Below are 21,626 nucleotides of genomic sequence, written 5' to 3'. Positions count from 1 at the left end.
ATTCAATAAAGTATTTAATTAGTGCTAAGTGTGAACTGGACCCTGTTGCTAAGCCCCAGCAAGCAATCATCCTAAGTAGGGTTAAGTCCCCAGTAAAATTGCCATATATTGCACATGTCTTAATGAAGTTTGAATGTTAAATAAATTGTATATTCACTTTAAAAATACTTTGGTCATTTATTTTTTTTAAAATAATTGAACATGGGCTTAACAATTTTGAGTTAACTGCTGCATCACAGTAGCACAGAGGCTAATCAATTGTAGATGTTCATCAGCACCATCTGCTAAGCATTTATCTACTTCCTACAAGGAAAAGAAAAAGTAAATAAACTTCCCTTTCAGGTACAAATACATATTTTGCTAAAATGTGCAAGAGTGTGTACTTACTGCAAGTTTTTCTGTAATAATAGACTTTTGTTTATCAGAAAGATGATCATTTTCTACAATTACATCATGAAGTTGATTTATAAGCTGAGTTGCTGCATGACCCTCATCTATTAATTCCTGTGAAAAAAAATTTGCTTTCAGCATTTAATTTTCTCTTACCAAAAGTTACTGAAGTATTTTTAACTTTACCTTTACCACAGCTTCTAGTCTGTCAAAAGAGCCACTCTGACATGCAGCAAATATTCCATCAATTGTCTCAGTTGGTATTACCTGAAAAGGAATTTTTGGGATGAAGACAGTTTGGGCATAACTGCAAAGGCCATGCCAATTGCCATCTTACATGTTTGGTTAGTTGTGTGCATCAAGTCCTAGCACAGGACCTTATGCTCAATCCTTAACTCTAGAGGTGACCTAGAAAGCTCTTGGACCCGAAATTGAAATAAGCTCTCCAGAATGCTAAAGCAATATATTAAATTAGTCCAGTCACCACTCACTACTATGCAATAAGGGTGATGTATTTTTTGCTTTCAAGTCCTTGAATGGTTCTTGAATTATACAAAATAAACATTCTCTTGGAGAGCAGTGATTAAAATCAAGTACTGCCTGACCTGTGGTGGCGCAGTGGATAAAGCATCAACCTGGAAACACAGGTTGCCAGTTCGAAACCCTGGGCTTCCCTGGTCAAGGCGCATATGGGAGTTGATGCTTCCTGCTCCTCCCCCTTTCTCTCTCTCTCTCTCCTCTCTATAATGAATAAATAAAAAGAAAATCTAAAAAAAAAAAAAAAATCAAGTACTTTGAAAAGTAAGAGGAAATGCCCTTTCTCCAAGTAGAGGCTTCTAATGAGATTGGTGTGTTTTAAAAGCCCCTATTAGAGAATGGGGACTAAACTAATGCTGTGTTTCAACATAGTGCAAATGCTGAGACAGAAAGCCTGCCACCAAGTATCCAAACACAGGTGTGGCATTCCATTTTCTTCAATAAAATATTTCTGTAAGTTGAAGACGTATGCCCCTTGTTTATTATATGGCCATCAGATTAGATTCTAAGAAAATAGGTATCTTAAATTTTTAACTGCTATATCCCTAAACCATTCCGATACTCCCAGATTATTCACTTAGTATTCTGTTCCCAGAATCGTACTTGGCACATGTTACAGATCAGTGGTTTTCAACCTTTTTACACTAGGACTGGTGAAAACAATTATTTTGGGGACAGGTAAGGCAGAAATCACCCTGAGCATAAGGAAATTTGACTAAGATCACTGGGTGTATACCCTTTGTACAAACATCAGGTGGTTAATTTTCAAGGACAGGCACAAAATTTTTGGCAGGCTGGTCCACGAACCAACGGATAAAAAACACTGCTATAGATTAAATGGGACATCTCCCAAATTATGTTTAAAATAAAAATCTATCCCTGGCCAGTTGGCATAGTGGTAGTGTCAGCCTGGGGAATGGATGTCTCGGGTTCAATTTCCAGTCAGTGCGCACAGGACAAGTGACTATCTGCTTTTCTACCCCTCCCCCTCTTCTCTCTCATCCTGGCCTATAGCCTCAGCTTGAATGGTTAGAGAAAGTTGGCCCCTGGTGCTGAGGAAGGCTCCATGGCCTCATCTCAATTGCTAAAATATGTAGCTTGGTTGCTGAGCAACGAAGCAACGCCCCAGATGGGCAGAACATCCCTGGGTAGGGGCTTGCCAGGCGGATCCTGGTCCTGGGGCATACCAGTGTCTTGTCTCTCTGCCTCCTCACTTCTCACTTAAAAAAAAATTCCCTAAAGTGATGGTATTTGGAGGTGGGCCTTCAGGAGATGTTTGGTTCACAAGGGTTGACTCCTCATGAATGGCATTAGTGTCCTTATAGTAAAAGAGGGTCCAGACAGCTCGCTTCTAAAACAGAAAGATGCAGGCCATCTACGAATTAGAGGAGTCCATGAACTAAGAAGTGAGTCCTCACTGCACTGAATCTGTGGGCTCCTTGATCCTGGACGTCCCAGACTCCAGAACTACTGAATGAATTTCTGTTGTTTGTAAGCCACTCAGCCTATGGTATTTTGTTAGAGCAGCCTGAATGGACTAAGATAGCACATAATAAGCATTCTGTATATACTTGTTGGATGAAAATTTTCTAAAAGCCACCTACAACAATTTTAGGATAACTGGTGCTCTTACCCCAGCAATGTCCGTGATCACTCTCTCTGTGACCTCCTTCCCACCTGTTAATCGAGTAGCACTTTGAAGAAATGTAATGGCCTTTCTTAAGTCTCCTTCTGATACTTTAACAAGACAAGACACTGCCTAAAGGGATAAAAAGATTTTTGTGTATTTTTTACTTATGATGACATATTAAGGCTTTTTGATTTTAATAAAGTAAAAAAGCATTATATTTTAGCCTAGAGTTGAGAAAAATGAAATTCATTTTCATTTTTGAGGGAATATTATCAGTCCTATAGCAGCAGAATTCATGAAGACAGCCTCAGTCCAATGGTAAGATAAAAGATCTGCCTTTTAAAGAAATATGTAGACAGAGATGTTCCATACTTACCCATTTTCTTGATCACACACAGCAAAGAAAGTTCGAATTATGGTTAAATTCTATTATAATAAATAGGCCTATATATCTATCACGGTACCAGAATTTCATCATACCAAATCACTTTTCGAAGTAGTTATTAGCTAGAAGACTTTAAAATCTTGTCATCATGCAGATTAGTTGTTGCAGAATTTGCATTAGATACATAAAATCTGTCCCAGTTTGGGGTCTCTAAAATACTGATAATAAACTTCTAATAGCAACAGAAAGACTAACTCCATAATTCTCTAACATTGCAACTGTTATTCATTTACCGTATTTCCCCATGTATAAGATGCACATTTTTTCAAAAAATTTGGGGTCTAAAAACTGGGTGCGTCTTATACAGTGGTTATAGATTTTTTACTTGCATTTCACGCTTTTTCGCACTTGGTTTTGCATTCATTGCTGAAAACAGTGATTTGTCGTCAAACACAGATGAGGACAAGCTAATTGATGGGAGTTTTGATAGTGATGAGGAGTTGTATGAATTTTATGATGAATAAAACTTGAGTTCAATAATTTTATGTAATACATTTTTTTTCAAATTTCAGGACCCAAAATTAAGGTGCATCTTATATGTGGGAGCATCTTACACATGGGGAAATATGGTAGCCTAACTGCCTGAAGAATTGACATCAGAAATCAAAGCAATACACGACTACTTTCAGGGCCTCTTCAAATGCAGTCATTATAATTAATAACTAATAATAATAATTGGTAATTACCTCATTGCTAATTTTGACATGTTCTTTATCAGCAATGTCTAGTAATCGCTGCTTTTGAATTTTATCAGACAGAGGTTTGAAGCGGAATTTAGAACATCTAGAGGTCAGAGGTTCAATTATTCTGTAAAATATTGGTAAAAACAAGTCAGTGTCTAAAGAAGGATTTCTCCCAAAAAACTCACTTTTATCAAGATTTGATAGAGCAGGGGTCGGGAACCTATGGCTCACGAGCCAGATGTGGCTCTTTTGATGGCTGCATCTGGCTCACAGACAAATCTTTAATAAAAAAAATGTTAAAAATATAAAACAATCCATTCATTTCCTACCGCTCATGTTTATGGTTGCGGGTGGCTGGAGCCAATCACAGCTGTCTTCCAGGACACCACCAAATTTTTATTGGATAATGCGTAAGGTACATGGGTCGCTGTATGGCTCTCATGGAATTACATTTTAAAATATGGGGCGTTTATGGCTCTCTCAGCCAAAAAGGTTCCCGACCCCTGTGATAGAGGATACTAAAGTATTAATCTATTAATGTACCCTTGAAACAATTTTTCTTCCTCCTTACTGGGAGTTATCAAATAAGGCTGCATAATAACATCTATCTTCAGTGCAATATACATACCGACTGACATAGTTACAGATGAGACAGAATCGTGTAGTTTTAGACTCTTTCTCCATAGTACGTCTTAAAGCTGCCTGAGCAGCTGAGGTCATAGAATCTGCTTCATCCAGAATCACAATCTTAAAAGGAGGACATGGCTTCCCACTGATTCAGAGAAATATATAGGGAGTTGTAATTCACATATCGTCATCACCGTCTAATTTTAGAGTATACTCTTCATCCCAAAAAGGAACCACATGCCCATCAGGAGTTATTCTTCTTCTCTCCCAACTCTCCTAGCCATAGGAAATCACAAATATCTACTTTCTATCGCCACATATTTGGCTATTATTGTATTTTTTTATTATAGCCATCCTAGTGAGTGTAAAGTGATATCTCATGGTGGTTTTGATCTGCATTTCTCTTATAGCTAATGATAAGTATATTTTCATGTTTTATTGACCATTTGTGTCTTCTTTGAAGTAATGTCTATTCACATACTTTGCCCATTTTTACAATTGGGTTGTCTTATTATTGAGTTGTAACAGTTCTTTATACATGTTTTTTGTGTGAGAGAGACAGATAGACAGACAGATAGGGACAAACAGGAAGAGAGATGAGAAGCATCAGTTTTTTGTTGTGGCACCTTAGTTGTTCACTGATTGCTTTCTCATATGTGCCTTGACTGGGGGGCTATGGCAGAGTGAATGACCCCTTGCTCAAGCCAATGACCTTGGGCTCAAGCCAGCGACCATGGGGTGATGTCTATGATCCCATCTTCAAGCCAGCAACTCCGCGCTCAAGCTGGTGAGCCCATGCTCAGGCTTTTGAACTTGGGGTTTCAAACCTGGGTCCTCTGCGTCCCAGTTCGATGCTCTATCCACTGCGCCACTGCCTCAGCAGGCTCTTTATACATTCTTAATCTAAGTGCCTTCTCAGAAATGATTTATATGCACTGTCAATGCATGGTGGATAAAGAAATTAGTCATTCACTTTTCTTTTTTTTTTAACAGAGACAGAGAGAGAGAGGGATAGATAGGGACAGACAGGAACGGAGAGAGATGAGAAGCATCAATTAATCAGTTTTTCGTTGTGACACCTTAGTTGTTCATTGATTGCTTTCTCATATGTGCCTTGACTGTAGGGCTACAGCAGACCGAGTACCCTTGCTCAAGCCAGTGACCTTGGGTCCAAGCTGGTGAGCTTTGCTCAAACCAGATGAGCCCGCGCTCAAGCTGGCGACCTCGGGGTCTTGAACCTGGGTCTTCCGCATCCCAATCCGACGCTCTATCCACTGCACCATCGCCTGGTCAGGCTCATTCACTTTCTACAAATTCTTAATGTGTGTTCTGATATAAATTTAAATATACTACTCACAAAAATTAGGGGATATTTCGAAATGAATATGCAGCAATAAAAAAAGCATTTGATTTTATTAAACATCATCAGAAAAGCAAACGACAAGTCAAATAAAGTTGTTCAATTATGCAAATGAGATGTAAAACCAACTTTTATTTCATTGGTGAAAATGCACTATACAAAAGGCTGAAAGTACTGGATGGACTATTTGCATGTTTCCTGATCCAATAATTTTTGGGAGCAGTGTATATGCTACGTACCAAATATTTAATCTTGAAACTTTGCCACCTTAGGAGTATAAGTAGTTGACTAAACATCCCTGTTTAACTCAGGACAATCCTATTTAGTTATAAATAATAATACCTTCTCTTTCACTCTAAAAGCATCCCATTCTATATAAGAACTTATACAATCACCCTAATTATGAAATATACAACGAAGCTTAAAAATACCTGATTTAAAAAAAACACAACTGCAGAAGTCAAGATTTTTTTTATGTATATACCAATAAATTATCAATTTGGTTAATTAATACTCCATACACAAAAGATCAGTGGAAAACCCTTTACAGCTCAACAAAATTAGTTACAATGGAAAGATAATTTTTGCCTTTTTTTGTTTTGTTTTGTATTTTTTTTTTAAATAAGTGAGAGGCGGGGGGAGGCAGAGGCAGACTCACACATGCTCCCCGACCAGGATTCACCCAGCAAGGCCCCTACAGGCCGATGCTCTGTCCATCTGAGGCTGCTGCTCCATTGCTTGGCAACTGAGCTATTTTAGCACCTGAGACCAAGGCTATGGAGCCATCCTTAGAATCCAGGGCCAATTTGCTTAAACCACGGGAGGAGAGAGAGAGAGAGAAAGAGAAGTAGGAGAAGTGGAGAAGCAGATGGGCACTTTTCCTGTGTGCCCTGACTGGGAATTGAACCTAGGACTTCCACACACCGGGCCAACACTATACTGTTGAGCCAACCAGCCAGGGCCATTTCTGGCTTTAAATAATTTAGATAAAAATAAGATCTAACATGAAAAAAGTTGTGAACTTTGCAGAAATATGTATTTTACACAAATACAATGACATGGTATGCAGAAGTAAAGGTAGCTTACTTACTCTGAACGACTTCCTGATACAGTTAATTGAGCAAAATTCTTCACTTTCTCTCTGACTACTTGTATTCCACGTTCATCAGATGCATTTAACTCAAGAACTCTTAATCGATAAAGTTCATGCCTATACCAAAATAAAGCAAATATGAAACATCACAGAGCATATCAATAATAGGTTTAACCACATTTTACATTTGCATGCTTTGCAGTTGTTTAAAATCCACAAACTAAACAATATGGACAGAAGGTACACAATCATTTCTGTATTTTTTTTTGCAGAGACATGCAATTAACATTTTGGCTTTTTATCATGCTTTAAAAAAAAAAAGGTAGATGATATTATATAATGTATAAAATTTTAAATCAATTTTCCACTTAATATTGTATCTTAATCATCTTGCTATGTCATCAGAACCTCCAGAAATACCATTTTAATAGCTATATGACATTCCACACTACTACTGTACCATCATTTACTTAATTTATTTAACATCCTTCCGTTGTTAGACATTTAGATAGTTTTAAGTATGTTACAATTTTAAATAATACGTCAATATAGCATATTCTGAATTATTTCCATAGGGTACCTTGCCATAAGGAAAATTACTAGATTAAAACATGAAGATTTTTTTTTAAAGTGGGTTTTAAAGAAAATTATTAAAAGTAGCTCACTGTAGGGAAATCAAAAAATAATTAAAACTGGCACACCCAAAGCACTATTTTGAAAACTTCCATTTCCCTACATATTTATACATATTTTTAAACTAAAAAAAAAAACCCAAGATTTATTATTATTATTATTTTTTGTATTTTTCTGAAGTTAGGAGGCAGTCAGACAGATTCCTGCATGCGCCTGACCGGGATCCACCCAGCATGGCATGCCTACCAGAGGGCGATGCTCTGCCCATGAGAGGTGTTGCTCTGTTGCAACAGAGCCATTCTAGCGCCTGAGGCGGAGGCCATGAAGCCGTCCTTAGTGCCTGGGCCAACTTTGCTCCCATGGAGCCTTGGCTGTGGGAGGGGAAGAGAGAGACAGTGAGGAAGGAGAGGGGGAGGGGTGGAGAAGCAAATGGGTGCTTCTCCTGGGTGCCCTGACCAGGAATTGAACTGAGGACTTCCACACGCCAGGCCGACGCTCTACCACTGAGCCAACTAGCCAGGGCAAAAAAGCAAGATTTAGATATGTATTTATTATTTTCTCTCTATATATTTTTCTTGAGAGAAAGAGAGAGAGAGAGAAACAGAAACAGGGACAGACAAGACAGGAAGGGAGAGAGAAGAGAAGCATCAACTAATAACTGTGGCACTTTAGTAGTTCGTTGATTGCTTTCTCATGCATGCCTTGACAGGAGAGCTTTAGCCAAGCCAGTGACCTTTGGACTCAAGCTAGGGACCATGAGGTTATGTCTATGGTCCCACACTCAAGTCAGTGACCCTGCGGTCAAGCTGGTGAGCCTGCGCTCAAGCCAGCAACCTCAGGGTTTCGAACCTGGGTCCTCAGCGTCCCAGGCTGACCCTCTATCCATTAAACCACCACCTGGTCAGGCTTTATTATTTTCTAGGGGCATAAACATTTAGGAAGCTCTGTGTATATATTTTCTATTTTAAAACCACATATATTATTAAATGTGAAATTTATAGTTAAAATAAGTTATTTTAGTTCTATAAGGACATGTATTCTTGTCTAAGGGATATTTTAAGAGTTATATAATTTAGACTGACCTACTCTAGAATAATAATAAACTACTTAATTTCATTATGAGTACATTGCTAAGGCTGGTTCAGTTTGGATCTGAGGAGTTGTAGAATTGTAAAAAAACTTTTATAATTTTCTTAAGAAACGAAAGTTGCTCTCAAATAAATACAATATTAAGTTCACAGAAGATAAGACTTTTGATTTTTTTCACATATTCAGTGGTTCCATAGGCATCTATCTAATTACTTTCATTTGTAAGATTTCCGATGTACCCTTTGGTCATACCCTAATATAAAAATTCTGGATAAATTCAAGATACCTTTGCTATACTGGAGCATGTTGCTTGGGTATCAACCCAGTCTTATATTTTTTCCTAGTTAAGGGCTCCTAGAGTATGGTTGGCTAAGCCAAGACAGAATCTAGGAAGTGGACTCTAGTAAGGCGGCTCATAGAGATTTTCTGCTGTACCCGGAATCATACTTCATCAGCTACCACATACTGCTTGCACTTAAGATGCCTGAAGGCAAGGAGCTGGCCTGCCACTCCAGAGGCACGGCCTAGGAAAGCCAGTGCAAGAAAGAACTCTAGAAGAGGTGGTCCAAGTCAGTAGCATCAGACACAACAGATTCGATCACACGACACAGATGTGAATGAAATCATTAAGAAAGTGGGATGAAACTATTAACATGACTGGAGACATGACTACAGGCTGAGTTCTCTGGGTCCAAAACCATAATTTAAAAAAGTGATTAAAAATAAAAGAATCACGAGACTCCCTGTGTCTAGTACATTAAAATATTTGAATAAAGTTCAGAATAAAGGTTAAAAACATGCAGGCAAGCTAATTTATTGAAGGGGAGGGACTGGAAATAGAACCACTGGATTAATAAAAAGTTCAGAAACAAAAGCAATTTCACAGAGAAACCAAATGCAAATCTTTTTTCCAGTGCAAATTTTTAAATAAAGAAAAGCAGGAGCAGAGATTTTCAGTGCCATGTCTAAAAAGAGAGATTTCAACTTACCCAAAGAGTTCCCTAGCTGCTGCCAAAATAGTGGATGTTTTTCCAGTTCCAGGTGGCCCATAAAACAGGAGATTAGGGAGCTGTAGAAGTTAAATTTCATTTTTTTAAAATTATACTTTTGGCACAAATACATGAAAATGACTGAAAATGTCTATGGAACAATGTAATAATTTCCCCAATAGAGAGGGTACATATATGTTAAGACACAGACTTAATATAACTGGTATCATAATATTAATAGCTCTAACTCTTGCTTTTTTCACAACTAGTGACTTTTCCCCCAACATGTCTTTCTAATATCTTAAGCTTAATTATATATTTATGATTGCTCTATACTTAATCTGTTTAGATGAAGTTTTCAAAGCTGAACTAGAAACCTTTTATTTCTGAAGGGAATCCAGACTTCTGTCAGTTCCCTAACCCACCCCTTTGCTCAGGATTGGATAAGATTCTATATTTTATAAAGATTAGCAATTGTTTCAAAGAGGAAACAGAACACAGGAGTAACTGAATTTGGTCATTACTGAGAAAAAGGAGTGAAAAGACCTAATAGGGCTTTGAATGAGCTGAAGAATGGAAACATTTAAAAAAAACTAAACATCTCTTAATGCCAAGTAGAACTCCACATAATGATCATGTGCCCTGTAGGATGCCTGCATATTTTGAGAATTCATTAAAGAAAGGATAAGAATAAATTACTAGTTATCCTCTTCTACACTTTAAGTCCAGCTAGTTTGGCTCCTTATCAAGCAGGCAAATGATTTGTAGTATAGGTTAATAAATGTACTAAATCCTAAATACCTCCCTTACAAAACTGTACATTCATTAAGTCTTTTAATGTAGGAAAATAATTGCACATAGGAAATTAGAGAGTAGTTTATTTGCTTCCACTCCTGCCTAACCCCCACCTTTCACCCCTTTTCATCCATTCACTCTTCACCCAAATCATTGTCACTCTGCTTGCTACTTAAAACTATTAGCTGGTGCCATACTCTGTGGAAAAACAAAGACAGACAAATCAACTGCTTACCATAACCTACAAGGACATCCATGATCTGCTCACCATTTCTCTTACCTTCTAGGCTGGCTCCCATTTACCATGACCTCCCAATACCTAAGCACTTTATGGCCAGCACATAGGCTGTCCCCCACAAGATAGCGTCTGACTCCTTTATTCTGCCCAGGCAACTCCTACTGCATTTTGTGTCAGAAGCCTTCCCTGACCACTCAATCTAAAGTGGGTCTCCTCTGTTAATTTCTCCTCAGTCTTTATTGTACTAGATGCAGTTAGCAATTAGTTATTATTTACTTAACTGTTGAGTTTAATTGTGAAATACCTGTCTACCTTACTAGATGCTTAAGGTCAAGAACCACATTTGTTCTTTTCACATCTGTATTCTCAGCATCTTGTACAGTACTCAATATATGCCAAATAAATAAATCAACATATAGATATATTAATTAGACAAAATCGGGCACATTCAGGGTGGTATGGCCATATGTAGACAAATATACTAGAAGACTGTTACTATTAAAATGGTAACCAATAGTTAAAAAAAACAAAGTAAGAAAACATTCTTAGGCTCCTTTGTTTTTAAAGTTAATTACTCTTTTATTAATTTTTCCATTGATTTGAGAGAAGGAAAGAGAGAAAGTATCAACTCACTGTTTCACTTAGTTCCATTTAGTTGTGTACTCATTGATTGCTTCTTATACATGCCCTTACTGGGGGGTCAAACCCCTGACCTTTGGCACACTGGGTCACTGTTTTATCCATTGAGCCACTTAGCCCAGGCCAAGTTATAACTATTACTTTGATATGTGCATACCTTAATCAATACTTATAATGCTTCATCAGGTAACTATCATATAATTTAAATTCTTTAAAACATGGTAAAATGATTAAACCATACATTATATAACAGTCTGATATATATGGTGCATTCAAGAACTGTATGTGCCTTATTAGCTATTAGAGAAATACAAATTAAAACCACAGTGAGATCACCTCACATCTGTTAGAATGGCTACTATAAAAAATAAGAAATAACAAGTGGCGCCTTTATACACTGCTGGTAGAAATGTATATTGGTACAGCCACTGTGGGAAACAGCATGGTGGTTCTTTAAAAAATTAAGAATAACTTATTCATTATTCTTCTGGTGGAGGCACAGTGTAAAGTATTGACCTGGAATACTGAGGTTGCTCAGCCAAGGTATATATAGGAAGCAACTATGAGTGGATGCTTCCCACTCCTCCTTCCCCTTCTCTTTCTCTCTCCTCTCTCTAAAGTAAGTAAATAAAAAATATTTTAAAACTACCACATGATCCAGCAATTCTTCTGGATATTTACCCTGAAAATATAAAAACATGTATTTGTAAAGATACAGCCACTCCTATGTTCACTGCAGCACTACCTACAATAGTCAAGACATGAAAACCACGAGTTTATTGACAGATGACTGGATAAAGATGTGGTATATGTGTACAACAAAATACTTAGGTATAAAAAAAAGAAAGAAAAAGATGAGATGCTGCCATTTGCGATATGGATGGATCTTGAAAGTATTATACTAAGTTAAATAAGCTAGATTAAAAGAACAAAAACCGTACGATTTCACCCATGTGGAGTATAAAACAAAAAGTAACAAATAAAACAAACTCATAGATACATACAACAGAATGGTGATTACCAGAGGGGAAGGGTGTTGGGGGAACAAAAAATTGGGTAAAGGGGATCAGATATATGGTAATGGAAAAAAACTAGACTGGGTGGTAGGCACAAAACAAAGTATACAAACATTGAATTATAATGTTGTACACCTGAAATTTATATGATGTTATCAATGTTACCTCAATAAATTTAATTAAAATTTAACATACACAATGTAATTTTATTCAGCCAGAAAATACTAGGAAATCCTGCCATTTTTGACAACATGGATTAACCTTGAGGGAATCATGCTAAGTGAAATAAGTCAGAGAAGAAAAAATACTGTATGATCTCACTTAAATGTGGAATGCAAAAAAAAATACTAATAAAGAAAAGAGGTCTGACCAGTGGTGGTGCAGTGGATAGAGCATCGACCTGGACGCTGAAATCCCAGGTTCAAAACTCCAAGGTTGCCAGCTTGAGTGTGGGTTCATCCAGCTTGAACACAAGCTCACCAGCTTGAGCAAAAGGTTGTTGGCTTGAGTGTGGGACCATTGACATGGCCTATGATCACTGGCTTGAAGCAGCCAGTCACTGGCTTGGCTGGAGTCCCCTAGTCAAGCACATATGAGAAGCAATGAACAACTAAAGTGCTATAACTACGAGTTGATACTTCTCATCTCTCTCCCTTTCTTTCTGTCTCTCTCTCTCTCTCTCTCTTAAAAAAATAAAAAAAGAAAAGTGGCAGAGGATTGGGGGAGAGGAAACTGAAGAAAGGTGGTCAAATGGTATATAAACTTTCAACTATAAAATAAGTACTAGGGATGTAATGAACAACATGACTAGTTAGCACTGCTGTATAATATATATGAAAGTTGTTGAGAGTAGATCCTAAGTTCTCATCACAAGGAGAAAAATATTTTTTTTATATATATCTACATGAGAAGATGGATACTAACCAAACTTATAGTAATCATATCAAGATATATGTAAGTTAAATCGTTATGCTGTATAAACATGGGGGGAAAAGAATTCTATGTGGAGTATCAGTTCTTAAAATTGATTTCTGGAAAAAAACTCATTATAATTCTACTTTAAAACCTTTTAAAGTAAATGAGGAATTAACTATTTTCCTTTACTCTATAGAATTAAAAAAAATTACCTCATCTTTAAGTTTTACCAATTTAGTCTGAAAAAAAAACACCCCACAAAATAGTAAAAAAGTGGTTAAGTTCTTAATTCAGCCTTGTAAATTAAATGGTATGAAGTCAAGAACTGAAGCATAATCCTACTAGATTAGACTTGAGAACACTAGCAATTAAAGTACACCTGTTCTTTAATATGTATAAATATCAGTAAGCAATTAGAATCATATACTAGTATATGATTAAAAGGTAAATATGTGGATCATATCCATCAAATACTGGTAAAAAGATTTTAAATAGTTTTATAAATGTAACTTCTTTCAAAATATGTGTTGTTGTACTGTAATTCCAGGAAGAGAACAATGGCAGCAAAAAAAACAAAAGAACCTCGCATTCAAAACAGCTAGGTTAAGGGAAAGAAGCAAATTTTGGGAATAAAGCAAAAACCAACTATAACTTTCATCTGCAACTTTTCCCCTTCCTTCACTAAGTTCTTAAAGCACTTTATCATATACAATTTTAAATGGCCAATTCTTTATATGGGTTTATTTTGTCTCTGAATAATCTAAAATGCATGTCACTTAAGGATATGTTATTCCACTCATCATAGCAGGAGACACAGTGCTAAAAGCAGAAGTAAATGCTCAATTTCTTTTTGTACTGTAGTTCAAATCAAACCCTACAATTAGGTGAGAAATTAAACCTTTTTAAAATTTATTACTTTTTACATTTTTCAATTATAGTTGACATTTAATATTATTTAATATTAGTTTCAGGTATATGGCATTGTAATTAGACATTTATACAATTTATAAAGTGATACACCCCCTCATAAGTGTAGAACCCATATGGCACCATAGTATTATTACTGACTATATTCACTATGATGTACTTTATATCCCTGTGACAATTTTGTAACTATTAGAGAAATTATACTTTCAAAGAATCTCTGACTCTTCTCTAAAATTTTTTCATGCTTCTTTTATTGATTTTAGAGAGGGGAAAGAAAAGAGAGACAGAAACATCAATCTGTTCCTTTATGTGCCCTGACCGGGAATTGAACTGGCAACCTCTATGCTGCAGGATGACACTCTAACCATCTGAACTATATGGCCAGGGCTCTCTGATTCTTCTTTGTAACACATATTGTCATCTAGAATTCTTTTATTTATTTGGCTTACATGTTTATTCTGTCATTCCCCACCAAAATAAAAGCTCAGGAGCAATGGGACCCATTATGTCTTGCTCAATGGTCTATACTTAAGTACTATATAACAACGTCATAGGACAGCATAGGAGATGCTCCATAATAACAGGGTGGGGCAAGAGTAGGTTTACAGCTGTGAAAGAGTGAAACACAGCATTTATTCTTTTATTATTATTTATTAATTATTGTATTATTTTCCACACGAACAACTATAAACCTACTTTTGTTCCACCCTGTATTTGTTGAACTAATTGTCCACTGTATAAATAGTTATCAAGAGCCTACTGTATACATAGTATAGTGTTTAATGGGGGCAGGAGGTTATAAAGGAAAAGAGTGAATAAATTAAGTCTTAAATTTCCTAGTGACATTAAATATTATCTGCTACTCACATCAGCTCCATCTAAAGACTTTTTCAGCACTGCAACCACTTCTTCCTGGAAAGCGACTTCATCCACACATTTTGGGCGACTGGGAAAAAAAGGTTACAACCAAAGGTTATTTAGTATATTATAATAAATAGCCACAGAAAAGTCTCCAAGTATTCTTTTTGCTAAAATACCAACAATTCTCATATACTGGTAATAAAATGAGAAGCTGTCAAAATTGGAAGTAGGTGGAAATCCCATTTGTATTTACCTTAAGTAAAAACATTCTAAGAGTGTTTTTCACTTTTCCAGTTTGCATCTGTTATACTCACAAAAATTAAGCAAAAGGATTTTATTTTATTTTAGCATAAGAGACAGAGAGAGAGGAGGGACAGTCAGACAGGAAGGGAGAGATGAGGAGCATCAGCTTATAGTTGTGGCACACTTCAGTTGTTCACTGATTGCTTTCTCATATGTGCCTTGACCAGAGGGCTCCAGCTGAGCCAGTGACCCCTTGCTCAAGTCAGTGCCTTGGGCTTCAAGCCAGTGACCTTTGGACTCACCAGCTTGAGCACAGTGTCACTGGCTTGAGTGTGGGATCATAGACATGACTTCATGGGCGCTGCTGTCTTGAGTCCAAGATTGCTGGCTTGAGCAAGGGGTCACTCGCTCTGCTGTAGCCCCTCGTCAGGGCACATATGACAAGGCAATCAATGAACAACTAAGGAGAAGCAATGAAGAACTGATGCTTCTCATCTCTCCCTTCCTGTCTGTCTTCCCCTATCTGTCCCTCTCTCTGTCTCTCTCTGTCATAAAAAAACAAAAGAGGAAAGCTAGAACAGTTATACTCCCAACCCTAAAATGAGGCTTTGTGCTTAGTTAACTCATCAAAAATTCTTTCTGAATCATATTTTTCTAATTAACTGGGTCAGTGCCAGGCATGAATTTCATGTCAGAGAATGTTTTCTAGGAAAACCAGAGTAGATGATAAACCAGTTTCATATTCAAATACCTGCAGAGGCCCAGCAGATGAACAAGAATGAAGAAGATGGAGTGTAAGGCAAGAGAAAACAGGGACTATGGTGAATTAAGGAACATAAGACCTTTCCAAAGTGAGAAATAGTATTCAAGTCCATCTAACTCTTGTCAAGTGAGAATTTGCATCTAGTGTTGCTTAATCTCCTGAGAAGCTGAAAAATCTAGATTTTCCCATCTTGTATAATACACTTTTTATTTTAAAAAACCTAGATTTTTATGTGAAACTTGCTATTCTTAAAAGAATGATTGGTAGGTCCTGGCTAGTTGACTCAGTGGTAGAGAATGTCAGCCCGGTGTGCAGACAGATATTCCAGGTTTGATTCCCAGTCACAGAACACCGGAGAAACAGCCATTTGCTTCTCCACCCCTCCCCCTTCTCTATCTCTCTTCCCTTCCCACAGCCATGGCTCAATTGGTTCAAGCGTGTTGGCCCCAGGTGCTGAGGATGATTCATGGAGTCTCCGCCTCAGGCACTAAAAACAGCTCAATTGTGAACATGGGCCCACACAGGCAGAGCATCAGCCCCAGATGGGGGGTGCCAGGTGGATCCTGGTTGGGCACATGCGAGAGTCTATCTCTCTATATCCCCTCCTTTCACTTGGAAAAGAATAAAAAATAAAAAAAATTGTTGATTCCAAACAAAACATGAGGGCCTTATTTGGCCTTAGTAAGTAATCTACAAACCATTAGTAATAACTGAGGCTATACTTGGTGTTATAATTACTACTTGTCATAATACCATTTTAGCTAATTGAAATTTAAGTGCCACTTCGTTATTTTTGCCAAAATGTCTAAAAAACAAAAACTCAACAATTTCAACCTATCAGTAGTGCAAGGGGAACTGATTATTTGGATTTAAGTAGAATTCCTGACCATGAGCCAGCTTATAAAAATTTTGTTTTTTTCAATGTATATCCCAGCCCCTAAAACCACAGAACTGAGTTATAGAGAAGACCTTAGTTCATCTATAAAATAAAGGAATTAAACAAGATCATTCTAGGGTCTTTTTTCAGCTCCAAGGTTCTATGACTTACATAATTGGGAGCTTTTCAACATCTAAACCAGTGTTTCTCAAATTTTTTGATGTCAGGGCACATTTAAAATCCTTCAAATCATTGTAGACGCACTATATACAAATTTCTGAGAAATACGTTATAATAATTAAGTCAAATATTGAAGAAAAAAAAGTCCAAGTGTGCTTTTATGGCAATTAAATGAAATAAATACGACAAAATTAAATTTATTCTGACATTAAAAAACATTTTTGTTACATTTTTTGAGTTATGCTTTTTAGGATTCGTAAAAAAGAGGGATTACAAAATAAAAAAAAGACAAAAAAGTTATCTTTTTATATATACAGATACATTCTTAGTTAGATTTAATAAATTTGGCAGGTCCTGGTGCAAATGTGTTTTTTCATTCTTGTGTTTATGAGAAACACAAGCCTGATGTGTCCTAGTGATTTCTTCAATGTTCGGGCATATATTTGAAAGGGAAACTCATTTCCTCATCATTACACTGAATAATTCCTCTCTTTTTACTCTTGTGTTGAGTGCAGAAAACCCCCACCACACATATCATTCTTAACTTTACACCAAACAAAGGATAGAAGAAACTTGCCTCCAGTCTTTCCGGGGAACATGGGGGGTAGTGTAAACAATCCAGCACCACAGTTTAACAGCCTTTTGCAACCTAATCAGGCAAGTGAGGTGGGGGGTTGGGCAGACTGTCAGCTTACAGCCAATTCCCCACACCTCTATCCCCCAAAAATCTAAACTCCAAAAACCCCGTTGGATTTTTGGTCCCCAACAGGCACATATTTCTCTGGAATACCACAGGGCGCACCAGTGCGCCCCGGCGCACACTTTGAGAACCACTGATCTAAAAGCAAAGCAATCCTGCTTAGGTTAAAAAAAGTGATCTGAACAAATTAGAGATGTAATTTGTTAACAATTTCAACAAAAACAGAATTCTTACTATTTTTCCACCCATGGAACAGGTTTGGCTTTCTTGTTCTCTCCACTGCTTCCAGCAGTGGCAGCTACCCCTCGATCCTTGGTCAGTGGTGGTTTGGTACTGATAGATGTGCCTTTTAGAAATGCCTGCATGGTTGTTGCTTCACCCTGACCAAGTGCAAGACAAAAAAAGAAAAATTCTTTTGAAACCATTATGGGAAAGTACAGACTGAAAGCACACTTAACCTCGTGCAAAAATATTCAATAATCACTTACTAAATAAAGGACAACACTCCATGACCTAGCACCCTCTAAATGCAATGAACTGAAGGCTGCAAGGACATAAAAGACAGTGTTTCTTTCTTTCTTTTTTTTTTTTTTTTTGAAGCTGGAAACGGGGAGGCAGTCAGACAGACTCCCGCATGCGCCCGACCGGGATCCACCCGGCACGCCCACCAGGGGGCGATGCTCTGCCCATCTGGGGCGTCGCTCTGTCGCGACCAGAGCCACTCTAGCGCCTGAGGCAGAGGCCAAGGAGCCATCCCCAGCGCCCGGGCCAACTTTGCTCCAATGGAGCCTTGGCTGCGGGAGGGGAAGAGAGAGACAGAGAGGAAGGAGAGGGGGGTGGAGAAGCAGATGGGCGCTTCTCCTGTGTGCCCTGGCCGGGCATCGAACCCGGGACTCCTGCACGCCAGGCTGACGCTCTACCACTGAGCCAACCAGCCAAGACAGTGTTTCAAGAACTGAGAATCTATTTATAATGAGGGAGTTAAAGAATAAAGATAAATCTTATGTCTGATAACTTATTAAGAGTTCCAAACTTTTTGATAAATATGAACTCATTAATGGTCAAACTCTCCAGGGGTCGGGAACCTTTTTGGCTGAGAGAGCCATGAACACCACATATTTTAAAATGTAATTCCATGAGAGCCATACAACGACCTGTGTACCTTACGCATTATCCAATAAAAATTAGGTGTTGTCTCAGGGGACAGCTGTGATTGGCTCCAGCCACCCGCAACCATGAACATGAGCGGTACGAAATGAATGGATTGTAATACATGAGACTGTTTTAGATTTTTAACATTATTTTTTTTATTAAAGATTTGTCTGCTGGCCAGATGCAGCCATAAAAAGAGCCACATCTGGCTCACGAGCCATAGGTTCCCGACCCCTGCTCTACACAGACTTCTACAGCCTCTTTCATTTGAGCTACGGGATTAAGTGTTCCTCAGACTCGACCATTAGAAGTGCTAGGACCACAAATGAGAACCTCCATTTTTTGGGGGGGTGGGAGGGCTAGAGCACAACTCAAGGGCCTGTTTTACTGGCAGAACCAATTATTGAATTCAGAGGCTTTTTTCTGGGGCTAGTCTGTATGGAGAGGGGCTCTATTGTTAAAATGAAAGTAGCCGTTGCCCTGACCGCATAGCTTAGTAGGTTCGAGCATCCTTTGGAAACGCAGAGGTTGCTGGTTTGATCTCCTGTCAGGGCGTGTACAGGAGCAGACTGATGTTCCTGTCTCTCTCTCTCTCAAATCAATAAAATAAACATTTAGCCCTGGCCGGTTGGCTCAGTGGTAGAGCGTCGGCCTGGCGTGCGGAGGACCCGGGTTCGATTCCCGGCCAGGGCACATAGGAGAAGCGCCCATTTGCTTCTCCACCCCGCCGCCGGGCCTTCCTCTCTGTCTCTCTCTTCCCCTCCCGCAGCCAAGGCTCCATTGGAGCAAAGATGGCCCGGGCGCTGGGGATGGCTCCTTGGCCTCTGCCCCAGGCACTAGAGTGGCTCTGGTCGCAACATGGCGACACCCCGGAGGGGCAGAGCATCGCCCCCTGGTGGGCGTGCCGGGTGGATCCCGGTCGGGCGCATGCGGGAAACTGTCTGACTGTCTCTCCCTGTTTCCAGCCTCAGAAAAATGCAAAAAAATAAAAAATAAAAATAAAATAAACATTTAAAAAAGAAAAGAATGTAACTGTTTTTACTCATTTGGAAAAAATCAAAACACTGAAGAAATGTCTGAGCTTAAAAATTCAAACAAAATCTCATCCAGAAGATAACCACTATTAAACACTCGGGTAAACAGACGGCTGTTTTCAGGGATAGAAAAGCATCAGGAGCTTGTCTGAACATTCCCAGCGTTACTGACAAGTCTGTTTTTCAGTGCTATACCCCAAGGCCTAGTGCCCTGACTGGTACATGCTAGATGCTCCAAGGCCTACTCTTTAAGGCAACTAAAAGAACTGTGCAAACACATAGTTCTCCGCTTGGCATCCGTGTAATACTTAATAAACAAAAGAAACTGTTAGCACCTGTAAACTGCCACGGTTTTTAACGTGTTGGATTACACCCCCTGCCACAGGCTGCTAAACAGTACTACAGAGCCATGGCAGGGCTCCGAAAACCGCGGTACTGGGCCCTTTCTCCAGGGGGTGGAGGCAGCTAGGCCGGAGCGCGGGTCCAGCCCGGTGCGCGCCACGACGCGGGCGGGGACAGCCCGGGGGCAGCGCGGGGACAGCCCGGGGGCAGCCCGGGCGCAGCGGCACAGGAAGGCAAAGCAACCTTCGCAACTTCTCCGGCTGGTCACCTGTTATCCCCGGCTTCTCGCGCGCGTTCCCGGACACTGCTGGGGCCTTTCGGCCGCTGTCTCCGGAGCGAGGACGCGCCGCCGGCTCGTTCCTGGGGCTTCCGGAACGGTGCAAGGGCGAGGCGGTATCGAAGTCTTCGCTCAGTTCCCCGACCTGAAAATACCAGAATCAGGGAAGCCCGAGCGATCCGACAGGCTGACAAGAGCCAACGTAACCAACACCACGGCCTCAGTTCCCGCCACGGAACAGCAGGCGGAGGGCGGGGCGGGAGTACGCGGCGTGCGTGCGCGTCACTTCCGGGCCGCGCGCTCCCGCTCCCCGTTAGGGAACCCGGTAGTGCTTTATCTAAAGAGAGAAGACACACAGGCTTTTAGGGCTGCGTAGATTGAACGGGAGTGACTGAGGAGGTGTAACTATAGTTCCACCCTGACCCCGTGCATTCCTCCCACTGCAGATTGCAGGGCAGGGGTATATGGCCGCGACCGTACCGAGGCGATGCGGGCACCCCGCACTCGGCCTGCTCGGCGAACGTGGGGGGAGGGCGCGGCGGCCTCTTGCCCGCGATGATGGTGGGGGAGGGGTTTGCAGGCCTCCGGAACCCCGCGGTCCAGTAAAGGTCTCAGAAGGCCCATTCCCTTAGTGGGTTTGAATCTGCAGAACCTGTACTTCACTGTGAACTTCAAACCAGTGGGGCGCCTCGCTGGCATTTCTGAAGGATCACAATTCGGCTTTCAACCTGCTTCGACTCAAGAATGGTAATGGAAGGTGGGGTCGATCTTTGCCAGGAGAGGACGCTCTGAGGATACCTATTCTTCCTTTGGCTTCGTGGTCGCAGCGTGTTAAGAGCAGAAGCGGCTGAAGGCAATGCCTTTCCTTCCCCTTTCGAGTGCATGGCTTATGCCTCTTGTAGTGTCTGCTCGTCAGTGAGAGGAAGGACTTTGTCATGCAAGTACAGTCCTGCCCTGCTCTGAAATGTGGTGGTGCAGATGGTTAATGAAAGTTAAAGGACTGCCTGACCTGGCAGTGGCACTTGGGACTGGGTCGCAGAGGACCCCAGGTTCAAAACCTGAGCTCCTGGGCTTGAATGGGGCTCACTAACTTGAGCGCGGGGTCGCTGGCTTGAGCATGGGATCATAAACATGACCCCATGGTCGCTTCCTTGAGTCCGAGATTGCTGGCTTGAGCAAGGGGTCACTTGG

General features: G+C 39.8%; 1 protein-coding gene across 1 annotated transcript; it reads right to left on the bottom strand.

Moving 5' to 3' along the window:
• Positions 1-163: 163 nt before the first annotated feature.
• Positions 164-20,682, bottom strand: RFC4 (replication factor C subunit 4). Its single transcript, XM_066346800.1, has 11 exons — positions 20,427-20,682; positions 17,865-18,010; positions 14,874-14,952; positions 9,477-9,556; positions 6,763-6,882; positions 4,314-4,457; positions 3,689-3,809; positions 2,561-2,686; positions 577-657; positions 388-504; positions 164-303 (listed from the first exon to the last, which is right to left on the bottom strand). Exons 2-11 carry the CDS (start codon positions 17,993-17,995, stop codon positions 208-210), a joined length of 1,095 nt encoding a protein of 364 aa, XP_066202897.1. The 5' UTR covers positions 17,996-18,010; positions 20,427-20,682; the 3' UTR covers positions 164-207.
• Between the last annotated feature and the right edge of the window lie 944 nt (positions 20,683-21,626).

Source organism: Saccopteryx leptura, chromosome 8, assembly GCF_036850995.1.
Source record: "Saccopteryx leptura isolate mSacLep1 chromosome 8, mSacLep1_pri_phased_curated, whole genome shotgun sequence".
In the NCBI taxonomy this organism is placed as follows: domain Eukaryota; kingdom Metazoa; phylum Chordata; class Mammalia; order Chiroptera; family Emballonuridae; genus Saccopteryx; species Saccopteryx leptura.
Note: the sequence above shows the minus strand (reverse complement) of the source record. Positions and strands in the feature narration are given on the sequence as shown.